General features: G+C 49.5%; 2 protein-coding genes across 3 annotated transcripts; both read right to left on the reverse strand.

Moving 5' to 3' along the window:
- Positions 1 to 1,148: 1,148 nt before the first annotated feature.
- LOC131556133 (interleukin-17F-like) lies at positions 1,149 to 5,002 on the reverse strand. Its single transcript, XM_058802549.1, has 3 exons — positions 4,979 to 5,002; positions 3,894 to 4,114; positions 1,149 to 1,386 (listed from the first exon to the last, which is right to left on the reverse strand). Exons 1-3 carry the CDS (start codon positions 5,000 to 5,002, stop codon positions 1,149 to 1,151), a joined length of 483 nt encoding a protein of 160 aa, XP_058658532.1.
- A 4,917-nt stretch (positions 5,003 to 9,919) lies between these two features.
- Positions 9,920 to 21,548, reverse strand: MCM3 (minichromosome maintenance complex component 3). 2 transcript variants are annotated; one of them, XM_058801953.1, is made up of 17 exons: positions 21,333 to 21,548; positions 20,670 to 20,782; positions 19,866 to 20,074; positions 19,182 to 19,312; positions 18,765 to 19,003; positions 17,961 to 18,069; positions 17,205 to 17,358; positions 15,983 to 16,114; positions 14,686 to 14,894; positions 13,540 to 13,714; positions 13,316 to 13,442; positions 12,467 to 12,617; positions 12,198 to 12,338; positions 11,876 to 11,982; positions 11,432 to 11,511; positions 10,827 to 10,902; positions 9,920 to 10,604 (listed from the first exon to the last, which is right to left on the reverse strand). In XM_058801953.1, the coding sequence occupies exons 1-17, from the start codon at positions 21,411 to 21,413 to the stop codon at positions 10,406 to 10,408; spliced, it is 2,433 nt and encodes an 810-aa protein (XP_058657936.1). In that variant the 5' UTR covers positions 21,414 to 21,548; the 3' UTR covers positions 9,920 to 10,405. The 2 variants fall into 2 exon arrangements, with proteins under 2 accessions (XP_058657936.1, XP_058657935.1); XM_058801952.1 differs by having other exon boundaries at positions 11,432 to 11,514.
- Positions 21,549 to 22,070: the final 522 nt, after the last annotated feature.

Here is a 22,070-nt window from a genome sequence, read left to right on the forward strand (position 1 = left end):
GGGAGGAGAGGGTTATTATAGGGGAGAAAGCTTGCCTGGAGGGGGACAGGACAGACCTTTCCCATCCCAAATTCTCGCTGCAGCCCTGGAATGTGACGTCTCCCATCTCTTTTCCCACCATCCCTAGAGACCATCTCAGAGGTCTAAAAAGCCTCATTCCATTGCCACCACTGGCTGCAGAACCTCCCTTCACTGCTTTCAGCCTCTTCTTTGTGTCTTTTCATCTATTTAGGCTGCAAGTTCTCTTCTGCTCCCTCTTACTCATCTCACTGCACAGGAAAATACTCGACCTGTACAAAATCTCTCAGTGCTACTGCAGCACAAACCCCTTCTCTGTGTCTGTTGTCAGTCTGAACCACCATGAAAAAACATTTTTAATATAAAATATTATTTTTATTCAGCACATAAGTTATTGAATAAATACAGATTAAATTTATCAATATTTTTATACTCTAAGCACACAGAGAATCATAAATACAGCCATAAATAGAAGACATAAATAGAAAAATAGATATCTGTTGGTTCTTTACCATTTTAGCACTCAACAAGTGGAATCAATTGCCTCCCAAAATGTTTTGCAATAAATCGATTGCAGCAGTGACATAAACCCAGACTGTGGTGACAACCAGGCCTGGTGGCACCAATGTCTGACTGACACCAGTGAGCAGGGATGGCCAGAGAAGGGAAATGGAATAGGGATGAAGAAGGGAGGGAGGAAGGTGCAGGATGAGGAATTTTTTGTGGCAGTGCTAGTGGACAGGTATTCAATTAGAGCAATTTACTGCCAAGGACAATTTCAGAAACTCCAATTAGTTTGATTCACCAAAATGATATAAACCACAATGAAAAATAAGTTTAAAAAAAAATCACTGCTTTCCCCTCTCACTGCCTAGGGCCACAAAAGAAACTCTTCCTCCCTTCCACCACCAGCTACCAACGATCCCCATCCTGAAACCCATAAATGAACAATATTTCATTATGAAACCCATAAATGAACAGCAAGAATCATGACTTTCAGGAGACAATTTGAAAGGGGAATGACGAGTTAAATTCCTGGAATGTGAGGCGGGCAGCTGTGGGATTCCACCAGAGGGATTTTTATGGGATTTACTCCCTCTTCCCCACACTGCCTGTCCTGATGGCTGATGCTAGGACTGGTGCTGGATGACGGGGGTGACACAGGTGCAGCCCACGGTGATGATTCTCTTCTCCAGGCGGTAGGAGGGGACGCAGCCGCGTTGCTCCCGCCGCAGCACCAGGATCTGCTGCTGGATGGGCACCGAGTTGAGGCCGTGGTCCTCCTGCCCCTGGGGGGTCACACAGCCCGACAGGCGGCACTGGGCATCGGCAATCACCCGCGGGAAGCGGTCGGGATCCTCGTCCAGCCTGGGAACATGGACACAAAACTGACTTAAGCACTTGTGTTACACTGCTATATTTTTCTGGAAAAGTCTCCTCGCTGGGATTTTTTCTCCTGGGAAGCTGAGAAGCCTCAGAGAAAAAGGAAAACAATATTGTCCTGGATTGTCAAGCAAATTGTATTCTATTTACCATCTGTACTGTGACCGTGTTCACAGGGGTCCGAGGATGAGGGAAGAGATGAGGATCTGACTCCATGTTTCAGAAGGCTGATTTATTATTTTATGATATATATTATATTAAAACTATACTAAAAGAATAGAAGAAAGGATTTCATCAGAAGGCTAGCTAAGAATAGAAAAAGAAGGAATGATAACAAAGGCTTGTGTCTCAGACAGAGAGTCCGAGCCAGCTGGGCCATGATTGGCCATTAATTAGAAACAACCAACACGGGCCAATCACAGATCCACCTGTTGCATTCCACAGCAGCAAATAATCATTGTTTACATTTTGTTCTTGAAGCCTCTCAGCTTCTCAAGAGGAAAAACCCTAAAGAAAGAATTTTTGATAAAAGATGTCTGTGACACTGTATGGCAGCTGTCTTCTGTTAAGTGGGCAGTTTTCCTTATCTCTTCCATAACTGTGGAGACATCTGATAACAGGCTATTGAATGTCACTGCATGACTGATAAGAGCTACAGCATCCCATTGTGAAATGTTCCGCCCAGAGGGAGGAGCTACCTGGATATAATCTGGAGATTCTGGAACATCAGCAGTGCTTTCCTCTCTTGGATTTCACAGAGGAACACCTGCTCTTTTCCCCTGGATTTTCAGAGGAAGATTACACCCCTTTTCTACAGTATCCCTGTTCCAGCAGAACCACATCTGACACTGCAGGAGGGCTGCAGCCACATTTCCAATTGGACTGCTACCAACACCCTGACCCACAGAGTGTCAGGTTGTGTTCTAACTCTGTCAGTGTTGCTCTAGTGTACTGCATTGTTTATCTTTTTTTTTTTCCCTATTAAAGAATTGTTATTCCCTGCTCCCATATTTTTTGCCTAAGAGCCCCTTAATTTAAAATTTATGGCAATTTGGAAAAGAAGGGGGGAAGGGTTTACATTTTCCATTTCAGGGGAGGTTCCTGCCCTTCTTAGCAAATACCTGTCTTTTGAAACCAAGACAAATATTATCTCATTTGCTTCTCCTATGTTTTGCTGCTTTGGAATGTGGCTGGGGATTGTTTATCCAACATGTGAATTGTTTTGACTTAATAGCCAATCATGGTTCAGCTGTGTCGAGGCTCTTGAGAGTCTCAAGTTTTTCATTAGCATCTTGTTAAGCCTTCTGTAAGTATCCTTTGTCTATTCTTTAGTATTAATATAATATAATATAATATAATATAATATAATATAATATAATATAATATAATATATAATACCATAAAATAATAAATTAGCCTTCTAAAAACATAAAGTCAAATTCATCATTCCTCCCCACAACGGGGAACTCCAATAATACCACACACCTTGATGTTGTGGTTTGGTAGGATCTTCAAGTTTATATCTCTATCATACTATTTAACCTGTGCTTTCTCACTGTGAGGCACAAAGGATTTCCTTATCCTCAGTGGTTTTACAATGATTTCCCAGAAATGGATTCAGCACTGGCAGGGTAATATTGCTGTACCATTCTTTAGGAGCTGATGAATGGAGTGGGGCTGGGTTAAATAATACAGAACTCACAACTGGCCTATTCATTTTTGTTTGGGTTTAATTTCAGTATTTGGATGTTTCTTTCTATTAGGAAAATGTGAAATGTCAATGTACTCACATCTTCTTTTCCTAGAGGCATAATTAATTTCATTATTATTTCAACCCCATGCAACACTACAAGCTTGGGGCAGAGGAGTTAGAAAGGTACTCAGAGGAGCTGGGGAAGGGTCTGGAGCACAAAAAGTAGCTGAAGGAGCTGGGAAAGGCACTCAGCCTGGAGAAAAGGAGGCTCAGGGGGGACCTTGTGGCTCTGCACAACTCCTGACAGGAGGGGACAGCCAGGGGAGTCGGGCTCTGCTCCCAGGGAACAAGAGGAAACAGCCTCAAGTTGCTCCAGGGGAGGTTTAGATTGGATATTAAGAAAAATTTCTTCCCTGAAAGGGTTGTTAAGGCCTGGCACAACTGCCCAGGTGGAATCACCATCCCTGGAGGGCTTTAAAAGCCATGTGCATGTGACACCTGGGGACACGGGTCAGTGGTGGCCTTGGCAGTGCTGGGGGAATGGTTGGACTCAAAGACCTCAGAGGGCTTTTTCAGCCTCAATGATTCTGTGATTGATAAAGACTGAAAAGATGATTAGGAACCATTCCAGTGACAGCCCCTTGCACTGCAAACAGTTTTTCTTGAAGAAATCTCAGCCAACGTGAGAACCATATTCATGGGACTCTGGGCATACACTGAGAATGAACCACAGTCACCACAAAACACCATTTGTGGTGTGGCACTGCCCTCACAGTTTAGAGAACACCAGAACAGTTACCTGTAATCCCAAGGAGCGAGAGACCGGTTCCTGACATCGTGGATCATCCCAAAGGCTTGGTCTGAGTTGCTGATCCGGATGTCAACGTTCACTGTTGTGGGGAATTTGGGATCCTTTTGGTTCAGGCAACCTTCCCTCAGCCTGGCAGAGGCACCAGCCTTTCTGTGGGGTGAGCTCCTCACAGTGAGGGCTAAAAGCAGCACCAAAACCAGTGATCTGAACTGGGAGAGAGAAAGGTGTTGTTAGTCCTGCCCAGTCAGGAATGAGAGAGCACAAAGAGCCAGGTCTTGGTTAGACTGGACCATCTTCATACTTATGTTTGTGTGAAATGGGACAAGATGAGCAAATAGCGAAATTATGTTAATGAAACTCATCATAACTGATGCTAAACTCTGATTTAAATTCTGATTCACTGTTGATTCTGCACCAAGAAGAGCATCTGTCCAACAAGCTATGAGGATCCTACTCTGTGGTCACACAGCACCATCTTTTCATCTAAAAACTGGCGTATGGACTCAGGTGACCCCTAAGCTAAAAACCTTGCCCAGGCACAGCTTTTTCAGGACAGTAAAAACTGGCCACCCACAGCCATCTGCTGGAAATAGCCCTTTTCCCAAGAAAATCTGTGATTCTTGGGCCATTTCCAGTAGACAGAGTTTTAGTAAATAATAGAATCATAGAATATCCTAAACTGAAAGGGAACCACAAGGATCATTAAGTCCAGTTCCTAAAAAGAAGACAAAATAAATGCAGGGCTTTTAAGAAAATCACAGGAGCTGACAGTGCTGCGAATGCTACCCAGGTTGAAATTCAAATTGCATCCACAGTGAAATTTCAGCAGTTTTGATGACATGTTGTCTGCAAAAAGGACTGTGCCAATCCCAATCAACAGTGCTGATGAGTGATAAATAAATAAATAAGTCCATCACACCCTTGTCGCTCAAACACCAAGCAGCTGCATCAGACACACCCAGCATCCCATTCAGCTCCCAGCAACTAAAAGGGTTTTCTGCACAAATCTGCATCCTGCTTTTCTCTCTTGCAGCAAATAAATCTTATCCTTTGATTTAGATATAAGTACTTACCCCAGCAGAGCTGCTGAAAGCCATGGTAACCTCCCTGCTGCTCTGGGTGGATGGTAGGGTGACAGGACAAGAGAATCCTCCTTCCCTGAGACCCTTTCAACCCTGCTTGTGTCTGAAAGGCAGTTGTTCTCTCCATTTTATAGCAAAGCTGAGGCACTGCCACCCTTTCCATTGCAGCACAGCTGGCTTACCTGACCCGAGTTTAGGAGCTGATATTGCAATTTTTAGCCCACTTCCTCCCATCTACCTCCAAAAAAGGGAAGGGCAAATACTACTACCAGCATCCCAAATCAGCCAATAGCATTTATTTAGACAGATCAAGAGATAAGGAAAGAAAAAAAAAATTTTTTGGCAGGTGTTTTTTTTTTTTTTTCACTCCTTTCCACCCCCTTCATTCTAATAATATAATTCTTTCACCACAAACTCATGTGGATGCACTTCCACGTGCCTCAAACAAGCCCAACAGCAGAGATCAGTGAGCTGCAAAGTCAGGCACGCAGCAGGGGTCTCAAAATGAGAGCAGGACATGAAACTTCACCATTTAACCTCCCTTCAACTGCACAATCCACACCCACCCCGTGTTAGGGATCCCTGTGTGCTGCAGGGACTGGGCAGGGGAAGAATCAGTGCCATGGGGAATTCCTGCTGGGAGGATGGGCTGGGATGCCTTCCCTGCTGTGGTGACACTTTGTGGAGAATTCTGAACACTCATACACGCCCTGTGAGGGCCCTGACCACCTTTTCTAGCCTTGACCACCACCAGGAGCCCCATTCTGGCTCAGCTGTGACTCCCAGTCCCTGCCTGAGCTGTGCTGTTGGAATATTGGTCTTCCATCATTTCTCTGGCCCTGTAAACTGGGTGCAGCTTGGAGCAGCATTTCTGCTGGTTTGGCTCCTTGGACTTACATGGTGGGGAATGGAGCTGGAGCACAAGGAGGGGCCCAGATTTATGGAATAATCTGGAGCTAGTCCACCTTGATACCTTTAGTGTCAGAACCCAGGACATTCCTCTGGCTGCCCTGGAGGACTTGAGGCCCGGCAGGAGGCTCAGAGACCTTGGCATGGAGTGAAAAAACACCTCTGCCTTTGATTTTAGTCCATGGAAAAAATTACCAACTTTGTGTGAAGATTTACGAGCCACAAGAGTTTGAATAGAATGTTAGTGGATTAATCATAAGGGGGTTTTTAGAATGGGGGTTCAGGAGGCAAGATAGAGGAATCTGGGCATGTCCAGTCTTTCTCCTTCTTCTTAGCCTCCATCTTCTGGGTGATGCTGACATGTTTAGATTGGTTTAGAGTAGAAATTCACTGCCTAACATAGGTGATAGGTACTGGGAAATTATTGTAAATATTGTACAGCTAGTTTTTAGTATAAAAAGATAACACCGCCACGAGGGCAGCCAGTGTGCCACGAACCATCCTGCCAGACAGACCTCAGCAGGCCAGAGAAAGAACGTTAGAGATAAGAAACAGTAAACAACCTTGAGAATGAGAAAAGAAGAATCCTGACTCCTTCTTCAGCTGCTGGGCTGGGAAAAGAGACTCTCTAACACATCTTGGGGTCATCATGACCACAGAGACCCCCGAGGCTTTAGCACTCCCACACACAGAGTGAGTTACTGATCACCTTTATCCTTTCCTTTGCACACTTTGCTCCTGCTCCTGTGCATCCCACAAGTCTTGCACAATCCCAAAACACTCTAATAAGTCCCATGACCCTGTAGCCAGCAGGGTGGTGTGAGGAAAGCATCTCCTGACTTGTCTGGTGGGACTCATGTGGGATATGGTGGGACTTGGATTGGCCATCATCCTTGAACAGCCCTGAAAGAGCTGGGTCAGAAGTTTCATTTGAATCCCTCCACCTGGTCCTGTTCCTTTGTATTCATGGAAGATTTAATCCCTCTCAATCACACAATCCCCAATTAATAATTTATAGGAGAGGCAGGCCTGGAAATGGAAGTGGAAACAGAATTCTGCAGCCTGTGAGCCAGAAAGGAGCACCCACCAACTGGAAAGTTGGTGCATGTGGTGTTTCCCTGGAGCATCAACAGGTATCTTTGGGAGTAAAAGCTATTGTTATGGCAGGAAAAAAAAAATAATAAAAAAAAAAAACACATAACAACTTGATGAAGCTTATTTGTGGAGAAAAGCCCTGAGAGAAACCTTTCCCAAAGCTATGTAGCCAAGCTGGAAGGAAAGGACTAAAGTGTAGGACTCTCCGCACAAATTCATCTTCAGTCATCCAGGAAATCAACAGATTCATGACATTTTCAGTCCTACCCAAAAAAACCAAAAATCAGAAACCTCTTACAAATTCACAGAACTTTCCAAGAAGGGATTGATGGTCCCTGCTGTCACGTCCCTTGAATCACAGCAGCAGAAATCTCCAGTGACTGATGCTTTACATCACTGCAGGATGTTGTCATGACTTTGTGGTCTGGTTTAACTGACAGCTCAGAGCCCAGCCACTCTCCTCCTGTACGTTTATCACATTTCAGGTTACCCAATCCACCTGAGGCAACACCAGTGCTGTGACACATCCTGTTCCTATTCTGACTGTCCCAAATATTCACCAGCGCATCTACTGAGATGCGACATGGAGCGTGGAGGAGCAAGAGAGGGTAGAATTACCAGAAATCCACTTTTTTTAGCCCAGAAGATGACCTCCTTTTTTTCCCCCTGAGCGTTCACCGTGAAAGGAAAGGGCACTGCCATGAAAATGGGTTGGATTGTGCAGGAATGAGGTTGAGTGGAAACGGTTACGGGTGACGAAGCGATGACGTTGTCACACCAAACACCAGGTTGTGAACCCCCACCACCACTTTCCACTCACTTCTTGTGTCTTCAGCAGCTTCTAACTTCAGCAGGGATTCCCTCTTTGACCCACAATTTCCTACAACTGAACTTGTCTTGACAAGTTGAAGTTCACTAAAAAAATTTCATCAAAAAGAGGCCACCCAACATGAATCATCACAAGGAAGGAAAAATACTTTTATTCCTAGAATCCCAGAATGACTCTGGTGGGAAGGGACATTAAAGATCACGCAGTTCCAATCCCCTGACATGGGCAGGGACACCTTCCACTATCCCAGGCTGCTCTAAACCCTGTCCTTGGACACTTCCGGGGATGGGACAGCCACAGCTTCTCTGGGCACTCTGTGCCAGGGCCTCCCCACCCTCACAGGAAAGATTATTTTCCATATATATAGGAATATAAAGTTATCTCAAAAAGCTTTTCCCTCTCACACATCCAGGGCTTGGAGCAGGGATGGGGACTTGGAGATAAAAGAATATTTTAAATCATCTTACAAGAACTCTTCTACTCTTGAGTTCCTATAAAGAAACAGCACTGCAGGATATGTTAAACACTTAGGTTCAGGTTTTCATGGATGATTAAATCACAGAATAATATGGGTTGGAAAGAACCTTACAGACCATCCAGTCCCACCCCCTGCCATGGGCAGGACACTTTCCACAAGCCCAGGTGCTCAGAGGAGCTTCCACAACCTGCAGCAGCTAAAGGCTGAAATCACAGCCTCCAAAATCTCCAGATGACAAATAAAAATGTCATCTCCAAAATCTCCAGGGTCAAATAAAAATTTCAGCTGCAGCACAGGACACAACTTGTACTTCCAGCACATTGCTCCTGCCTCTCCAGCCACCTTTGGCAGCTTTTCCCTTGTCAACAAAGACCTCTGTTCCAATTGCAAAGGATGTACTGAAGTGGCCACCACCACACGGGGGATGGGAGTCACCCACAGCCTACAGCCGGCCCTGGGCTACAGGATGCAGAAATAACCAGCTTTCTCTACCCTGGAGCTCCTCCTGGTGTCCTCTCATGGGAAATTCAGTATTAGCGGTTCCCCAGCTGTAAGGACAGGGAAAACACAAAATCATGAAATTATGGAATGGGCAGGGACACCTTCCACTAGCCCAGGTTGCACCAAGGCAAATCCAACTTGGCCTTGGACACTTCCAGGGATTCAGGGGCCTCCCCACCCTCAATGGAAAAAAAATCTATCCCATTGATCCCTACCCTCTGGCAGTGGGAAGCCATTCCCTGTGTCCTGTCCCTCCATCCCTTGTCCCAATCCCCTCTCCAGCTGTCTTGGAGGCCCTTTAGACCCTGGAAGGGGCTCTTCAGTCTCTCCAGGCTGAACAATCCCAGCTCTCCCATCCCATCTCCAGAGAAGAGGATCTGTGTTTAACTTTCACCAGTTTTTGCTGTTTTGAACCAGACCTTGCCTGAACGTCCAAGGTTGCTCTGTACAGCACAATATACCCACCCAGAGATCCTTAGGCTGCAAACATGCAAAATCCCCTCCAACCCTGCTGTCATGGCTGTGTTGGATGAGAGGAGCTCCAAAATTTGGCATTTAGAGCTCACCCTGCAGCTGAAGTCCCTCCACAGCAGCACAAATCCCACCTGTGTAAGGGCAGCTGTGTCCCCACAAGTGGGAATCCTACATCCCCCCAAAGAGCCAGTCATGGGGTGAACAATAGAGACAGTTTTATAACTCAAATAAAGATTTATGGCACCCAGAAAGAAGGGAGCTGTGCAAGTGTCTGGAGACAGGCAGTGACAACAGCAAACCTGTTCAGGGGTTTCTCCAAAGCTCAAACTCACAAAGGCAAAAGAAACTAAAGAAAAACCCAAACCTTCAGCAGCTCTGGACTACAAGCAGTCAGAACTGATCGGATTGCGTGTTCAGCTTTTCTTGGAAGTTCGCCGTGCCCAGGACATGACCCCAGGCTAAAGGCAGGAGCAGGAGGAGATGGAATCCATCTGTGCCAGGGACACATTCCCTGGGCAGCTCTGAAACCTTCCAGGTTCCTTCCCTGGGGGCAAAACCCCCATCAGGGGTGTGAAATCTGGAAATTCGAACTGAGCCATGGGCAGTGGAACAGATCAGACTACATCTGGCCCTCTATTACCAGGAATCATCCTCCACAAGATGGGTGGAAGGGCAGAACCAACAGGACAGGCTTTAGGCACCTTTCCCTGTGAGACAAGCAGAGCTAGGCTATATAATAGGGGCAAAATGGAAAAAAAAGGGGGAAATAAAAGCTTCACTAACAGTGGAGTTCTCATATTGCTTCTCATCACCACTACTGCATGCTGGATTCCTTAATCCAGATTTTTTATTTAAAAGCTGGAAGTCTTAATACCAAAGCTAAAAACAATACATTAAAAACACTGACAATTTGCTCCTAGGTTTTTCCTTTTGTCCCCTTGCATAAACCTCTTCCCAAATACTCCACTCTGAAGACAGCAAGAACTTCCAGAGCTCCTGGCCAGAAATGCACAGCAAGGAAGTGCACAGACTTGAGCTTCCCAAAATCCAGCTCAGCCACATGAAGCATTCAAACACAAAGAGTCTCCAGGCTGAGAGTCCACGAAAAACTTGGGCTCCTGCACCCAGAGGCTCAGATTAAGAAGATAATGTCATCAGACACCATGATCTGGTTGTCATCCTGCATGTGGGCCAGGGCCAGCTTCACCTCGGCGGCCGAGAAGGGCTCGGGGTTGTCACGGTTGATGGATTCCATCACGCTCTTCAGGCCCACAGACTGCGCATGGGAGGCTTTGAACACCTCCAGGAGAGCAGCCTTGAACACCTTCAACCTGGTCAGAAGAGAAGGAATCACCCTTGGAGATTGGAGAATAGGCACAAATCCTTCCACTTGTTCCCAGCCCAGGATGCCTCAGCCCTTCCCCATTCCAGCAGCAGCATTCAGTAGGAAAGGCAAAAGCTGGAGCTGGGAGTGTCACAGATCCATCTCCAGCATGGTACAACAGCCTGGAGCCACTGGGGGAGGTGGACACACAGAGACAGCCTCCACTCACCTTGGCTCAGACAATTCCACCTTCTTCCCTTCACCATCTCCTGAGGATTCAGGTGTTTTCAGAGGGTGTGCCTGAACTGGAGCAGAAGGAAGAGTTACCTTCACCCTGAGCCTGGTGACCAAGTACACAGAGAGCAAAAGTACTGAGCTCAGGATGGGGGGGTGATGCCAAACTGCCTCCCAATACTGTTATTTATGCTGTGGTTTGGAGGTGGATGGAAAAAAATTAATCAACAATAGAATGACAAAATGGTTTGGGTGGGAAGGGACTTTAAAGATCATCCAGGCCCAACTCCTGTCATGGAGGGCAGGGACACCTCCCACTGTCCAAGGTTGCTCCAAGGCCCATCCAACCTGGCCTTGGACTCTTCCATGGATTCAGGGGCAGCCACAGCTTCTTTGGGAGCTTGCGCCAGGGCCTCACCACCCTCACAGCCAAGAATTCCTTCCTAAAATCCCATCTAACCCTGTCCCATATCTGTGGCTCTGAATGGCACTGTACCACACCAGGGACCACAGGTGACAGCAACATTGCTGCTCCCCAGGCTGTGCAGACCCAGCAGCACCCTCAGGAGGAGCCAGGTGTCACCAAACCCAGGGACTCACCCTGTGGCATCTCCTCCTCAGCATCACTGAAGTCGTATGGGTCGTAGGAGCCATCCTCACCTTCCGTGCGCGCCTTCTTCCTTCTGGGAGGGAAAAGAGAGCTCAGCCAAGGGTTTGGGTTGGAAGGGACCTTAAGGATCATCCTGTTCCACCTTCTGCCATAGGCAGGAACACTTTTCTCTATCCTATGTTGCTCTAACTCCTGTTCAGCCTGGCCATGGACACTGCCAGGGATCCAGGGGCAGCCACAGCTTCTCTGGGAACCCTGTGCCAGTGCTATCCAGCCAGATCTTTATCCATTAAATTATGATGTCCCTCTACTACAAATGGGGTGGGACAAATCACCTGGGTGAGCAAAACATGGAGTATTTCCCCATGGCAACCTCAGAAGAGGCTGGTGCCCTTTGCACCATGTCCCTCCTACTCCCTTGCTGTGGCTCCTACCTCCTTGTCCTGCGCTCCTCCTTGTCCTGCGACTCCTGATCTTCCTCCTTCTCAGTCTCTGAGTCATCCTCCGCCGGCTTCCTGCGCTTTTTCTCCTTCTCCAGCACCTGTGTGGCAAAGGCAGGATGGACTGAGACATCACTTTCACTCAAGCTGCTTTTAGGAACCAACCCCAAGTACCCAAAATCCCAAAGTGATGGCCTGATCCCACACTGTGTCCAGGGAAGCTCACACCAGCAGCCCAGGGTGCTCAACTTGCACCAAGCCCAACCTTTTCCAATCTCAGGATCCCCTGGGAAGAGAGGGACACTTTTCCCCTCACCTTTTTGAAGTAGGCAAACTGCACCAGCTCCAAAGCTGCCTCAGCATCCTGCATATCCACAGTCTTGTTCATCCTGGCCTTGGCGTGGGCTGTGGAGAGGCGGATCAGGGTCTCCAGGGTCCGGGCTGTAATGGGGGAGGTCTGAGGGGACAGAGAGAGGTGTTTGTGTGACCCTCACAAGGCCAAGGTGGAAAACACCCATAAGAAGAGAGGCCTGTGCCTCAGTTTCCCTCCTCCTGGCCCAAGAAGGAGCTGCTCCCAGGGCTCACCCTGGCCACATCTGAGTTCATCTGGCTCTGGCTGCGCAGGCGGGAATACTCCTCAGCAATGTAGCTCGCCGCCTCCTCGGTCAGCACGGGCTTGATCATCTTTGCTACATGGATGTACTTCCTCATGAACTCCATGCTGACAACCTTCTCCCTGCAGGAATGCATGTACATCCGTATTATCCACAGTGGGGATGGGCTTCCCATCCATTTATACCACTCCAGGGGCATCTAGGTGTGTAGGGAATTCAGCTCCAGATGTTCCCCACCTGCCTGGCACAAGAGATCAAGCAAGGCTCCCTTACCATCTGTGAGAGTCTGTCACTCATCTACAACAGCCGTGACAGACAGAGATGTAAGAAGCCTCTCCATCAAGGACTGAGACATGAAACCCCCATGTGAAAAGGCCCTTCTGCTCCTTCCAAGAACTGGGACTGAAACCCCCAACCTGGGGGAGGTGTGTGGGGGGAGGCAAGCTGACCAAACTGAGATGTTTGCCTCTATGTTTGGTAGCTATATCTCCCTCTTTCTCTCTCTCTCTCTCTTCTCTCTCTTTCTCTATCTTTTTCTCCCCCTTAATCCCTCTATTGCATTTTGCTGTGGTCACTCAATAAAGGTGCAGTTGTTTTGATCATCACTGCAAACCCTCCTTGTACCGTGTGGGTTCTTTTTGCATGCTGAGATCAATCCATGAACCATCACAAAACCCGTTCGTAAGGACAGATTGTGACAGCATCCTACCCATGGATCAGCTGGAGCATTGCTGGCTGGCACTGTCTGGATACTCAGGCCAAACCCATGAGCCCACAGTGCTGGACACCCCCAGGGAGCTCCAGGGTATGAAGGACTCACTTGCGGCGGTTGGGCCCGTGCAGGAGGTCATCGTGTTTCTCATAGACCTGCAGCTCCTGCTCCTCCTCCTGCATGAAGTCAGGGTCATCTGTAGCCAGCATCTCCACAGCACTGCCCAGGGGCATGGCTGGAAAGGGGAATGTACAGAGAACAGGATTTTACCCTCTGAAGCAAGAGCTGCCACCAAGGGGCTCATCCCTTGGCTGAGGAGGGATGGGACTCACCATCCCCGTCCTGCTCGTTGGGGTTGCGGTAGCGGTGCATCCGCAGGACGTGGTCCGAGATCTCCTTGTCCTGCTCAGGGTCCATCTGGTCCAGCACAATGAAGAGCAGGTCAAAACGGGAGAGCAGGGAGTCCTGCAGGCCAATGTTCTCCATGGGGGTCTTGTACTGGTCATACTGGGGAAGGACAGCATGAAGGGTTACAGGAGAACCTCACGGTGAACCCTGGCTGCCAGGGAGGCTGGGAGGACCTCCTTGGGCCAGGCCTAAAAGGATGGATGGATGGATGGATGGATGGATGGATGGATGGATGGATGGATGGATGGATACCACACCAAACCCAGCCTGCTGCAGCAGTACAACCACTTCTGCCCATCCTGCAAGACTCTTATTTCCAAGGGAAACAAGTATTTTTTGTGATCCCTGATCAGACACCAAGATTGAGGCTCATTACCAGCATGAGGGTCCACTGGGCTGCCCAAACACCCAAAACATGGTGAGAAACCCCAGGAGCTTCTCTCTCCTCCAGCAAAGCCATGACCACAACAGACACCAAACCAACCAGGTCTTTGCTGTGCCATGCATCCAAGTCACTTGTCTGGGGGTGTAGGAATGTGCTCCCTGTTGACAGAGTGACAAAACTATCCTTTGTCCCCTCAGAAAGGAAAGAAGCCCAGAAGTTTCTCTCCTCGATTAGGTAAAAAAAGACATTTCATAGGACCTTAGGAATTTCACCTCAAACTGAAGGAGAGCTAAGTGGACAGAAGCCAAATAGTCTCACCTGGGCAATTAACTAAAAAAAGGAGTGAACAAAGAAACTAATCGCTTTTGTAAGGTGTTTTACCAGGAGCAAAGACCTCCAGCACCTGGCTCGGTTTTTCTCTGTTTGTTATTTTGCTTTTTAATAAATCTTTTTTTTTCCAATACTGCAACAGTATTGGAAATACTGGTTTTTTCCAATACTGCAACAGAAGCCATCCGGCTGATTTTTATGCCTCCAAGGGTAGCTGAGCTATCTTGGGTGTGTTATGGACCTCTCCAAGAGCTTATGAGACCTGGCTCAAGGAGGCGATTATAACATGGGGAATCTTTTGGAATTGACCAGCTGCCTCCTCCCTTCTCCAGGGAAGGGCACCAGCAGCACTCACCCGGCCGTAGACGGGGTTGGCAGCAGCCAGGACGCTGCAGCGGGAGTTGAGGCGGGCCTGGATGCCAGCCTTGGCGATGGTGACCCGTCCCTGCTCCATCACCTCGTGGATGGCCGTGCGGTCGATGTCGGACATCTTGTCGAACTCGTCGATGCACACCACGCCCCGGTCAGCCAACACCATGGCTCCTGCTTCCAGCCGCCGCTCCCCTGGGATGGGAGGGGGGAAAACAGGGTCAGACAGCCCCCACTGGCCCCACACATCTCCTGCCCTGCCATACCCATCACCCCTGGGATGAGGGTGAACCTCAAGGAGCAGCAGAATCCTTCGTGGTTGCTCTGTGACCCAACTCTACAGCAGAGAATGCTTAGGGTAAGGATCAGGGTTAGGAATGTGTTCCCATGAGGAAGGCTGCTGCTAGCCTGTGGGGTACCACAGGTTTTTCGTTGGTTTTCGTTGGTTTTTCTGGGTCTGGACTGAAGGCACTTGAGACACTAATTTGTATTCAAGTATTTAGTATTTCTTATCAGTAAAACAGTCTCACTACTGTGAGTTCGGCAGCTTTTCATTAGAAGGCACAAAATGGCCAACAATCTCTTGTTCCAAGGTCTTTTAAGACTAAACTATCCAATTAAGAACTGATACCTAGATTATTTTCCCTTTTAACCCAATAACTGATCCCACAGAGCCTGCAATGAGGACTTTTCTGCCCAATTACAAAATGCCACCCAAGCCCATGAAGAAGAAGGAAGAAGCAGCATGAAGAAGAAACCCAGGAGGACACCCTGTGCCCTCCATCTTGCTTCCATCCACAACATACTAAAAATCCCAAAACCTAGATTTCTCACCAAGTGATACACCTACACTACTCTCTATAATCTATTTCACACTTTTGCAGATTCTGGTCTATCTTGAAGTCTAGGAAACTTTCTCCATGAATGAGGGTGAAAGTCAGTGCTCCCCTTGGGGTCAGGGCACCTCAGAGCAGACAGAGAAATATTTCCCATGCCCTGGATTTCCACACTAGCCCTCAGATGTGGCACCAAGTGGAAGAAGAGTAAAGAAAACCACCACCTAAGAGAGGTGGAAAAAATATCCCAAAACACAGGATCCCATGATCGTGAATGATTACTAACATAAAGCTTCTGGTGGAGCACGTCCTGCAAATGTCACTGCAGAGCCAACACCATAAAATCACTAAGGCTGGAAATGACCTCCCAGATCATTGAGATGAGCAGCCTTGGATGTCACAGAGCCCCTCCCAGGAGCTGACAGCCACCACCCCAGAGCTCCTCACCTGTCTCCTGGTCCGTGGTGACAGCAGCAGTGAGGCCGACGCCAGAGGAGCCGCGGCCAGTGGTGGGGATGGCCCGGGGTGCTGTGCTCAGCACGTACCTCAGCAGCTGGGACTTGGCCACAGAAGGGTCTCCTGGGATGGAGAATGGCAGGTTTAGGAGTAACTCATCCCCTGGATACAACTGCATCATCTCCCTGTGTCTGGTTTGGGGGTGTTCAGAGGGGGGGGAAGTGGAGGGGAGAGGGAATAGAAGGGTTTTGTTCAGACTTCATAAAACAAGGTAAGCAGATGATCTTCCCACTAGCATCAATAAACCCATGGGAGGAAATAGGGAAGATGGAGATAAGAGACTTGAGGTGATAGGGATGGGACAAGAAGCAATGGGGACAATTCAGAAAATAGGAAACTCCAATGGGAGATCAGAAACAAAAAAAAAAAGTCTCCTTGACTATGGGCAAACACTGGGATAATGGCTCACAGATGTCATGGAACGGTTTGGGTTGGAAAGGGCATTAAAGGTCCCCTAGAACTATGGGTTTGGGTTGGGTTGGAAAGGACATTAAAGGTCACTTCATTCCACCCTCTCCCATGGGCAGGGACACCTTCCACTATCCCAGGTAACTCCAAGCCCTGTCCAACCTGGCATTGGACACTTCCAGACATCCAGGAGCAGCCACAGCTTCTGAGGGCACCCTGTGCCAGGGCCTCACCACCCTCAGAGCCAAGAATTCCTTCCCAATATTCCATCTATCCCTGCACTCTGGCAGTGGGAAGCCATTGCCTCTTCTCCTGTCCTTGTTCCAAGTCCCTCCTCTTCAGCTCTCCCTTTAGGCCCTGGAAGGGGCTCCAAGGTGTCCCTGGAGATTTCTCCAGGCTGAACAACCCCAGCTCTTCCAGCCTGGCTCCAGAGCAGGGGAAGTCCATTCCTTGCAGTCCTGTCCAAGGTTTCCTCTGCACTCCTTCTAACAGGTCCATACCTTTCTTGTGCTGATGACTCCTCATCTGGACACCTCTCCATCCCTGGACATGTTCAAAACCAACTGGACATATCCCAAAACAACCTGACCTACCAGTGACACTGGCTCAGCCCTGCACACATCCCTGGACCAGGAACCTCCAGATGTCCTTCTAATCTCAGCCACTCCACAAAACTAAATCCAGAACCTTCCCTCACCCCCACCAAGACCAGCCAAGGGTGCCTCTCTGCCCTGCCCTCCCAGACCTATCAGCAAGATGTTGATGTCTCCTCGGATGCGGCTCCCGTTGTCCAGGATCTTCTCCACCCCTCCCAGCAGCATGCAGAGGATGGCCTTCTTGATGTACTCGTGCCCATGGATGCTGGGAGCCAGGGATCTGGCCAGCTGGTCAAAGATATCCTAGGCAGAAAAGGCAAAGCATGGCCTGTCACGTGGGCTGGAGCCAGCAAGAACAAGCAATACTTCAAAATACTTCATTTCAGCCCAAATTTCAGCTTATTTCTATCACAGAGCCACATGGATGAAAATTATTTGGAAAGGAGAAGATTGTTGGCCAGAGTTTTCTTTCACAGTGGGATTTATCTGAAGTCCAGGACCATCTTGTCACTGTCACCCAAACAAGCATTGGAAGCAGTGAGAGCAAGGCTTGCTACTCTCTGTGCTACAAAGGAAAGCTCTGAGCATGAGAGGCTGGGGCAGAACCCCATTACCTCAGTCTGGGGTGAGAAAAGAAGTGTTTCTCCTGCAGAGCAAATTCTCTGGAAACCTGCTGGTAGGGTCAAGACACAGCAGAGCTGCCAGCAGGAAGGATGCTCAGCAAGAAGTACAGAAGCAGCAAGAAAAACAACAAAACAAAATCATAGTCTAAGCAGAAAATTCAAATAAAATTAGTTAGATAGTCCAACAACCTGTTAAGAGACTTGAAGAGCTACTTGCAAGCCAACAAGAACCTCCTTAGCCCTCATGCCAAGCTGAAACTTCATGACACAAGATTTAGATACCTTGGAGCGGCTCTTGCTGAATCTCTTGATCTTGGCGACGTCTGAAGCAGAGTAGAGAGGCCGGAGGTCTTTGCTCATCTGCTTCACGTGGCAGGCAATGAGGATGGTCCTGGAGAAGGGACACAGCTGTGGTCAGCTCTGCAAGCCCCACAGAGACACAGCAGAAGCTTCCACAGGGCCATCACTTGTTCTAGGAAACCCTGAAAGGGAGTGGGAAGCTTTGACAGCTGTAGCACCCTTGATCTGACTGCTGGACCATCAGTGGAGCATCTTTAAAGCATCCAAACCCTTCTGGGCACAGCTGGAAGTCACAGCTGCATATTGTGAGGGGAGACCTCACCACAATTTAGAGCTTCCTCACAAGGGGAAGTGGAGAAGTGGCACCAATTGGGTGCTCTGGTGACCAGTGACAGGACCCAAGGGAATGGCTGGAGCTAGGTCAGGGCAAGTTTGTTTTGGATATCAGGTTCTTCCACCAGAGGGTGGTCAGGCACTGACCAGGCTTCCCAAGGAATGGGCATGGCCCCAAGGCTGCCAGAGCTCCAGGAGAGTTTGGACAACACTCTCAGAGCTGCACAGGGTGGCATTGCTGGGATGTCCTGTGCAGGGCCAGGAATTGGACTCAGTGATCCTTGTAGGTCCTTTCCAATTCAGCATATCTCATAAACAGGATCAAGGTGCAAACCACTTCCAAGTGATTTAAGCCACTGTTTGACCCAACTCTCTGATGGCCACCTGCCAGATCTCACCTTCCAGAGACCCAGCCAAACAGGGTGAGAGGGCTGAAGCCCCAGGAAGACCCACCTGAAAGTGCCAGAAGTGTAGCCCCCTTTCTTCCCGGGCAGGCAGCGGTACGTCCCCACCACCTGGATGCGGTCCCCAGGCTTCACCTTGTCCACCAGGTCATCATCCAAAACCACATCCACCGAGCGTGGCAGCTGCCCTGCCGGGGCCTTCTCAGGCATCTCCTGGATGGTGATGGTCTGGTGGTCCTTGTAGACTGAGAGGCCAAACTCTGTCTCCAGTGGGTTGTTCTCTTCATCCTAAAGCAGGAGCCCAAATTAAAAGATGAGCACAATTTTTCAGGAGAGCAGGGAGGACACAGGGTGCATCACCCACCCTGCACAAGGCTGTTCAGCAGGACTGGAGGCTGGAGCTCAGCAGCTCCATACTGGAGCTGGCACATTCTCCCTAGAGGAAACTGCTGCTGGTTCACCTCACCTTTGTGGGGTAGATGGAGCTGGATGGGAAAGCATCCAGGGAGGTCATGTCTGTGTATCGGCGCTCAATTGTTTTCTTGGTAGCTGGGCAATAATGGACACTCCGGACGACTTTGGGACGCACCAGAGAGCCTGGGGTTGGAAAAGGGAGGAGTTAGGGGCTGGGATGTCCTACCCCTCTGCCCCCAAAAGGGTCTCCAACATTAAAATTATTTGGGTCACAACTCACTGTCAAACATGGGCAGGACTGGCTGATTTTAAAGACCATCCCAACACTCAAGACCTTCAGCCAAGCTCCCTGGCCCAGGTTTCCAGGGAAGGAACATTTGAATTGGAAGGAACATTCTAGATCATGTTTCACTCCCTGCCATGGTCAGGGACACCTTCCACTATCCCAGATTGCTTCAAGCCCCATCCAGCTTGGCCTTGGACACTTCCAGGGATTCAGGGGCAGCCACAGCTTCTCTGGGAAACCTGTGCCAGGATGTCCCCACTCTCACAGTCAAGAATTCCTCCCCAGTATCCCATCTAATCCTACCCTCTGTCAGTGTAAAACCATTCCCACTTATCCTCTTGTCCTGTTCCTCCAGACCCTTGTCCCACGTCCCTCTCCACACCACAGCTCCTGGAGGGCTCCAGTTCCTTCACACCAAACCCCCAGCCCCTCCATGTTGCCCAGTCTCACACTTTGTCACAATGCCCTCCACACAGACGATGCAGCTGAGGAAACAGGCTGTCAGTGTCCGTGGGGACACGTGCTTGGAGCCAAAGCTGCCCTCCAGCCCGATGTAGAAGTCCTCGTACTGCTTGGCATAGGTGGCATCAACGGAGGCGACGAAATCCTTCAGGGCACGCTGGAAGGCAATCAGCTCCTCGAAGGCATTGCTCAGGAGCCTGCAGCACAGGGAGGTCACAAAAAAGGGTCAACTCTTTCCTCATCAACGCTTTTTCCCATACCCCTGCTTGCTCCACAAGTTTATCAGGAGGTGAAAAAAAATTGAAGTCTATCACAGCTCTGTGTGAGGTGCACTGGCTGTGAGGTGCACTGGCACCAACAGCTAACAGGAGAACAATTCCAAGTATATCTAAAAAGCCTCATGTGACCCTGGCCAGACTGGCAAGGCTGGTCCAAAATATCCCTGAGCATTCTCAAAAAGGCTGAGAGAAGTGGGTCTGCTCAGCCTGGAGAAAAGAAGACCTTAGAATCTCTTCCAGTGCCTAAAGGGACTCCAAAACAGCTGGACAGGGCATGGAACAAGGGCATGGAAGGAGAGGACAAGGGGAAATGGCTTCATGCTTCCAGAGGGAAGGGTTAGATGGGATATTGGGAAGGGATTGTTCCCTGTGGGGGGGGCGGAGGCCCTGGCTTTCACCAGATGACAAGGGTTTGGTGCTTTCTTGTGACAAATGACCTGCAGAACATGGGCTGGACCTTTGAAACTCCTTTGAAGCCCAGTGCCCCAGGTGTCCCCAGGGGTCCCACACCCACCTGCTGGCTCTCTTCTCGTTCTTGCGCCGCAGGTCGTTGATGTTGACGATGAGCCGATACTGGTTCTCACTGATCATGTCCCGGACCTTGCTCTGGTAAATCCCTTGGTCTTCCTGCAAGTGGGAGTGGGGGGAAAGACACCCAAAAAACAACTCACTTTGCATGTCAGCTTATGTGAAAAAGCTCCCAGGGGCCCATTCCTGCAGAGCTGGATCCCCTTTATCCCACTGGCTAAGCAGGAAGGGGCAACAGAGGGACCAGGTGCTCCCTAAACCCCGGTAGGAATGGGGGGTACACAGGGACCAGGTGCTCCCTAAAGCCTGGTAGGAATGGGGGGGACACAGGGACCAGGGGCTCCCTAAACCCTGGTAGGAATGGAGGGGACACAGGGACCAGGGGCTCCCAGACATCTGGGGTACATGGCAGGGAGGATCAGGGAGCTCCCAATCCCCGGAGGTATGGATTAGGGGGGACGGATGGACACAGGGACCAAGTGTTCCCGAACTTCGGGAGTAGACATGGGGCAAGGGCGCACAGGTATGAGATGCTCCCCAGTCCCCCAGGATACAGTGGGGAGGGGGACATGGGGACACAGATCAGTTATCCCCCAACCCCGGGGGACACGCAGAAGACGCAGCACCCGCGCATCCCAGCTCGTCTCACCTCATCGTCCAGGAAATCGAGATAATCGCGCTGCGCCTCTCGCAGCTCCGCATCCTCCAGCCCGCCCGCCGGCGCCGCCATTCTGCCGGCCGCCCTGGGACGGATCCCTCTGCGGCTGCTGCTGCTGCCGGGGAAGGCGGTGAGAGCCGAGGGAAGCCGGACTGGCCCCGCGATCAGATCAGGCCCCGCGATTTACTCAGACCCCGCGATCCGCTCAGGCCCCGCGATCTGCCCCCGCCACGCTCCCGTTTCGCGCCAAACGCGGCTCCTTTCCCGCCACAGCGCGGGAAACCCGCCCCTGGCCCGCCCCTTAGCGCTGCTGATTGGTCAGCAGCTCCCAGCGCCAGCCAATGGAACGGCGAAATAGTGATGGACATGACGTTCAGTCAATCAAAGAGCGGAGGCGGTTTAGGGGCGGGGCCAAGGCGGGGTACCGGGGATTGGATTTGATCCCAGTTCCGGCTCTTGGAAGTCACCGAGGGGCTGAAAATGCCGCTTAAGGGAAAAAAAAGAATATTTTAAAAATCAAACAGGAAACAACAAAAACAACCCAGATAGAATCCCAAACCAATAAGAACCCAACAAAATCTAATGAAAAACTAATTAAAAACTAAGGTATTGGTTTTTATATTGTATTTGGGGAGCCCCGTTTCCGGGTGTTTTTACCCCATATAGGGTGGGTGGGCGTTGTTTTTCCTCCCGGTGTGATTCCAGCAGTTTGGGGGTGACCGCACAAAA

This window comes from Ammospiza caudacuta, chromosome 3, assembly GCF_027887145.1.
Source record: "Ammospiza caudacuta isolate bAmmCau1 chromosome 3, bAmmCau1.pri, whole genome shotgun sequence".
Classification (NCBI taxonomy): Eukaryota; Metazoa; Chordata; class Aves; order Passeriformes; family Passerellidae; genus Ammospiza; species Ammospiza caudacuta.

Coding starts and splice junctions, on each gene's coding strand:
- LOC131556133 (XM_058802549.1), bottom strand. CDS start 5,002: ATGGCTTTCAGCAGCTCTGCTGGG. Junction 4,115..4,978: donor CTTTCAGCAGCTCTGCTGGG/GTAAGTACTTAT, acceptor TCTCTCTCCCAG/TTCAGATCACTGGTTTTGGT. Junction 1,387..3,893: donor CTCGCTCCTTGGGATTACAG/GTAACTGTTCTG, acceptor CCATGTTCCCAG/GCTGGACGAGGATCCCGACC.
- MCM3 (XM_058801952.1), bottom strand. CDS start 21,413: ATGGCGGCGCCGGCGGGCGGGCTGGAGGATGCGGAGCTGCGAGAGGCG. Junction 20,075..20,669: donor AACGAGAAGAGAGCCAGCAG/GTGGGTGTGGGA, acceptor CCTGTGCTGCAG/GCTCCTGAGCAATGCCTTCG. Junction 10,605..10,826: donor GTGGAATTGTCTGAGCCAAG/GTGAGTGGAGGC, acceptor TCTTCTGACCAG/GTTGAAGGTGTTCAAGGCTG.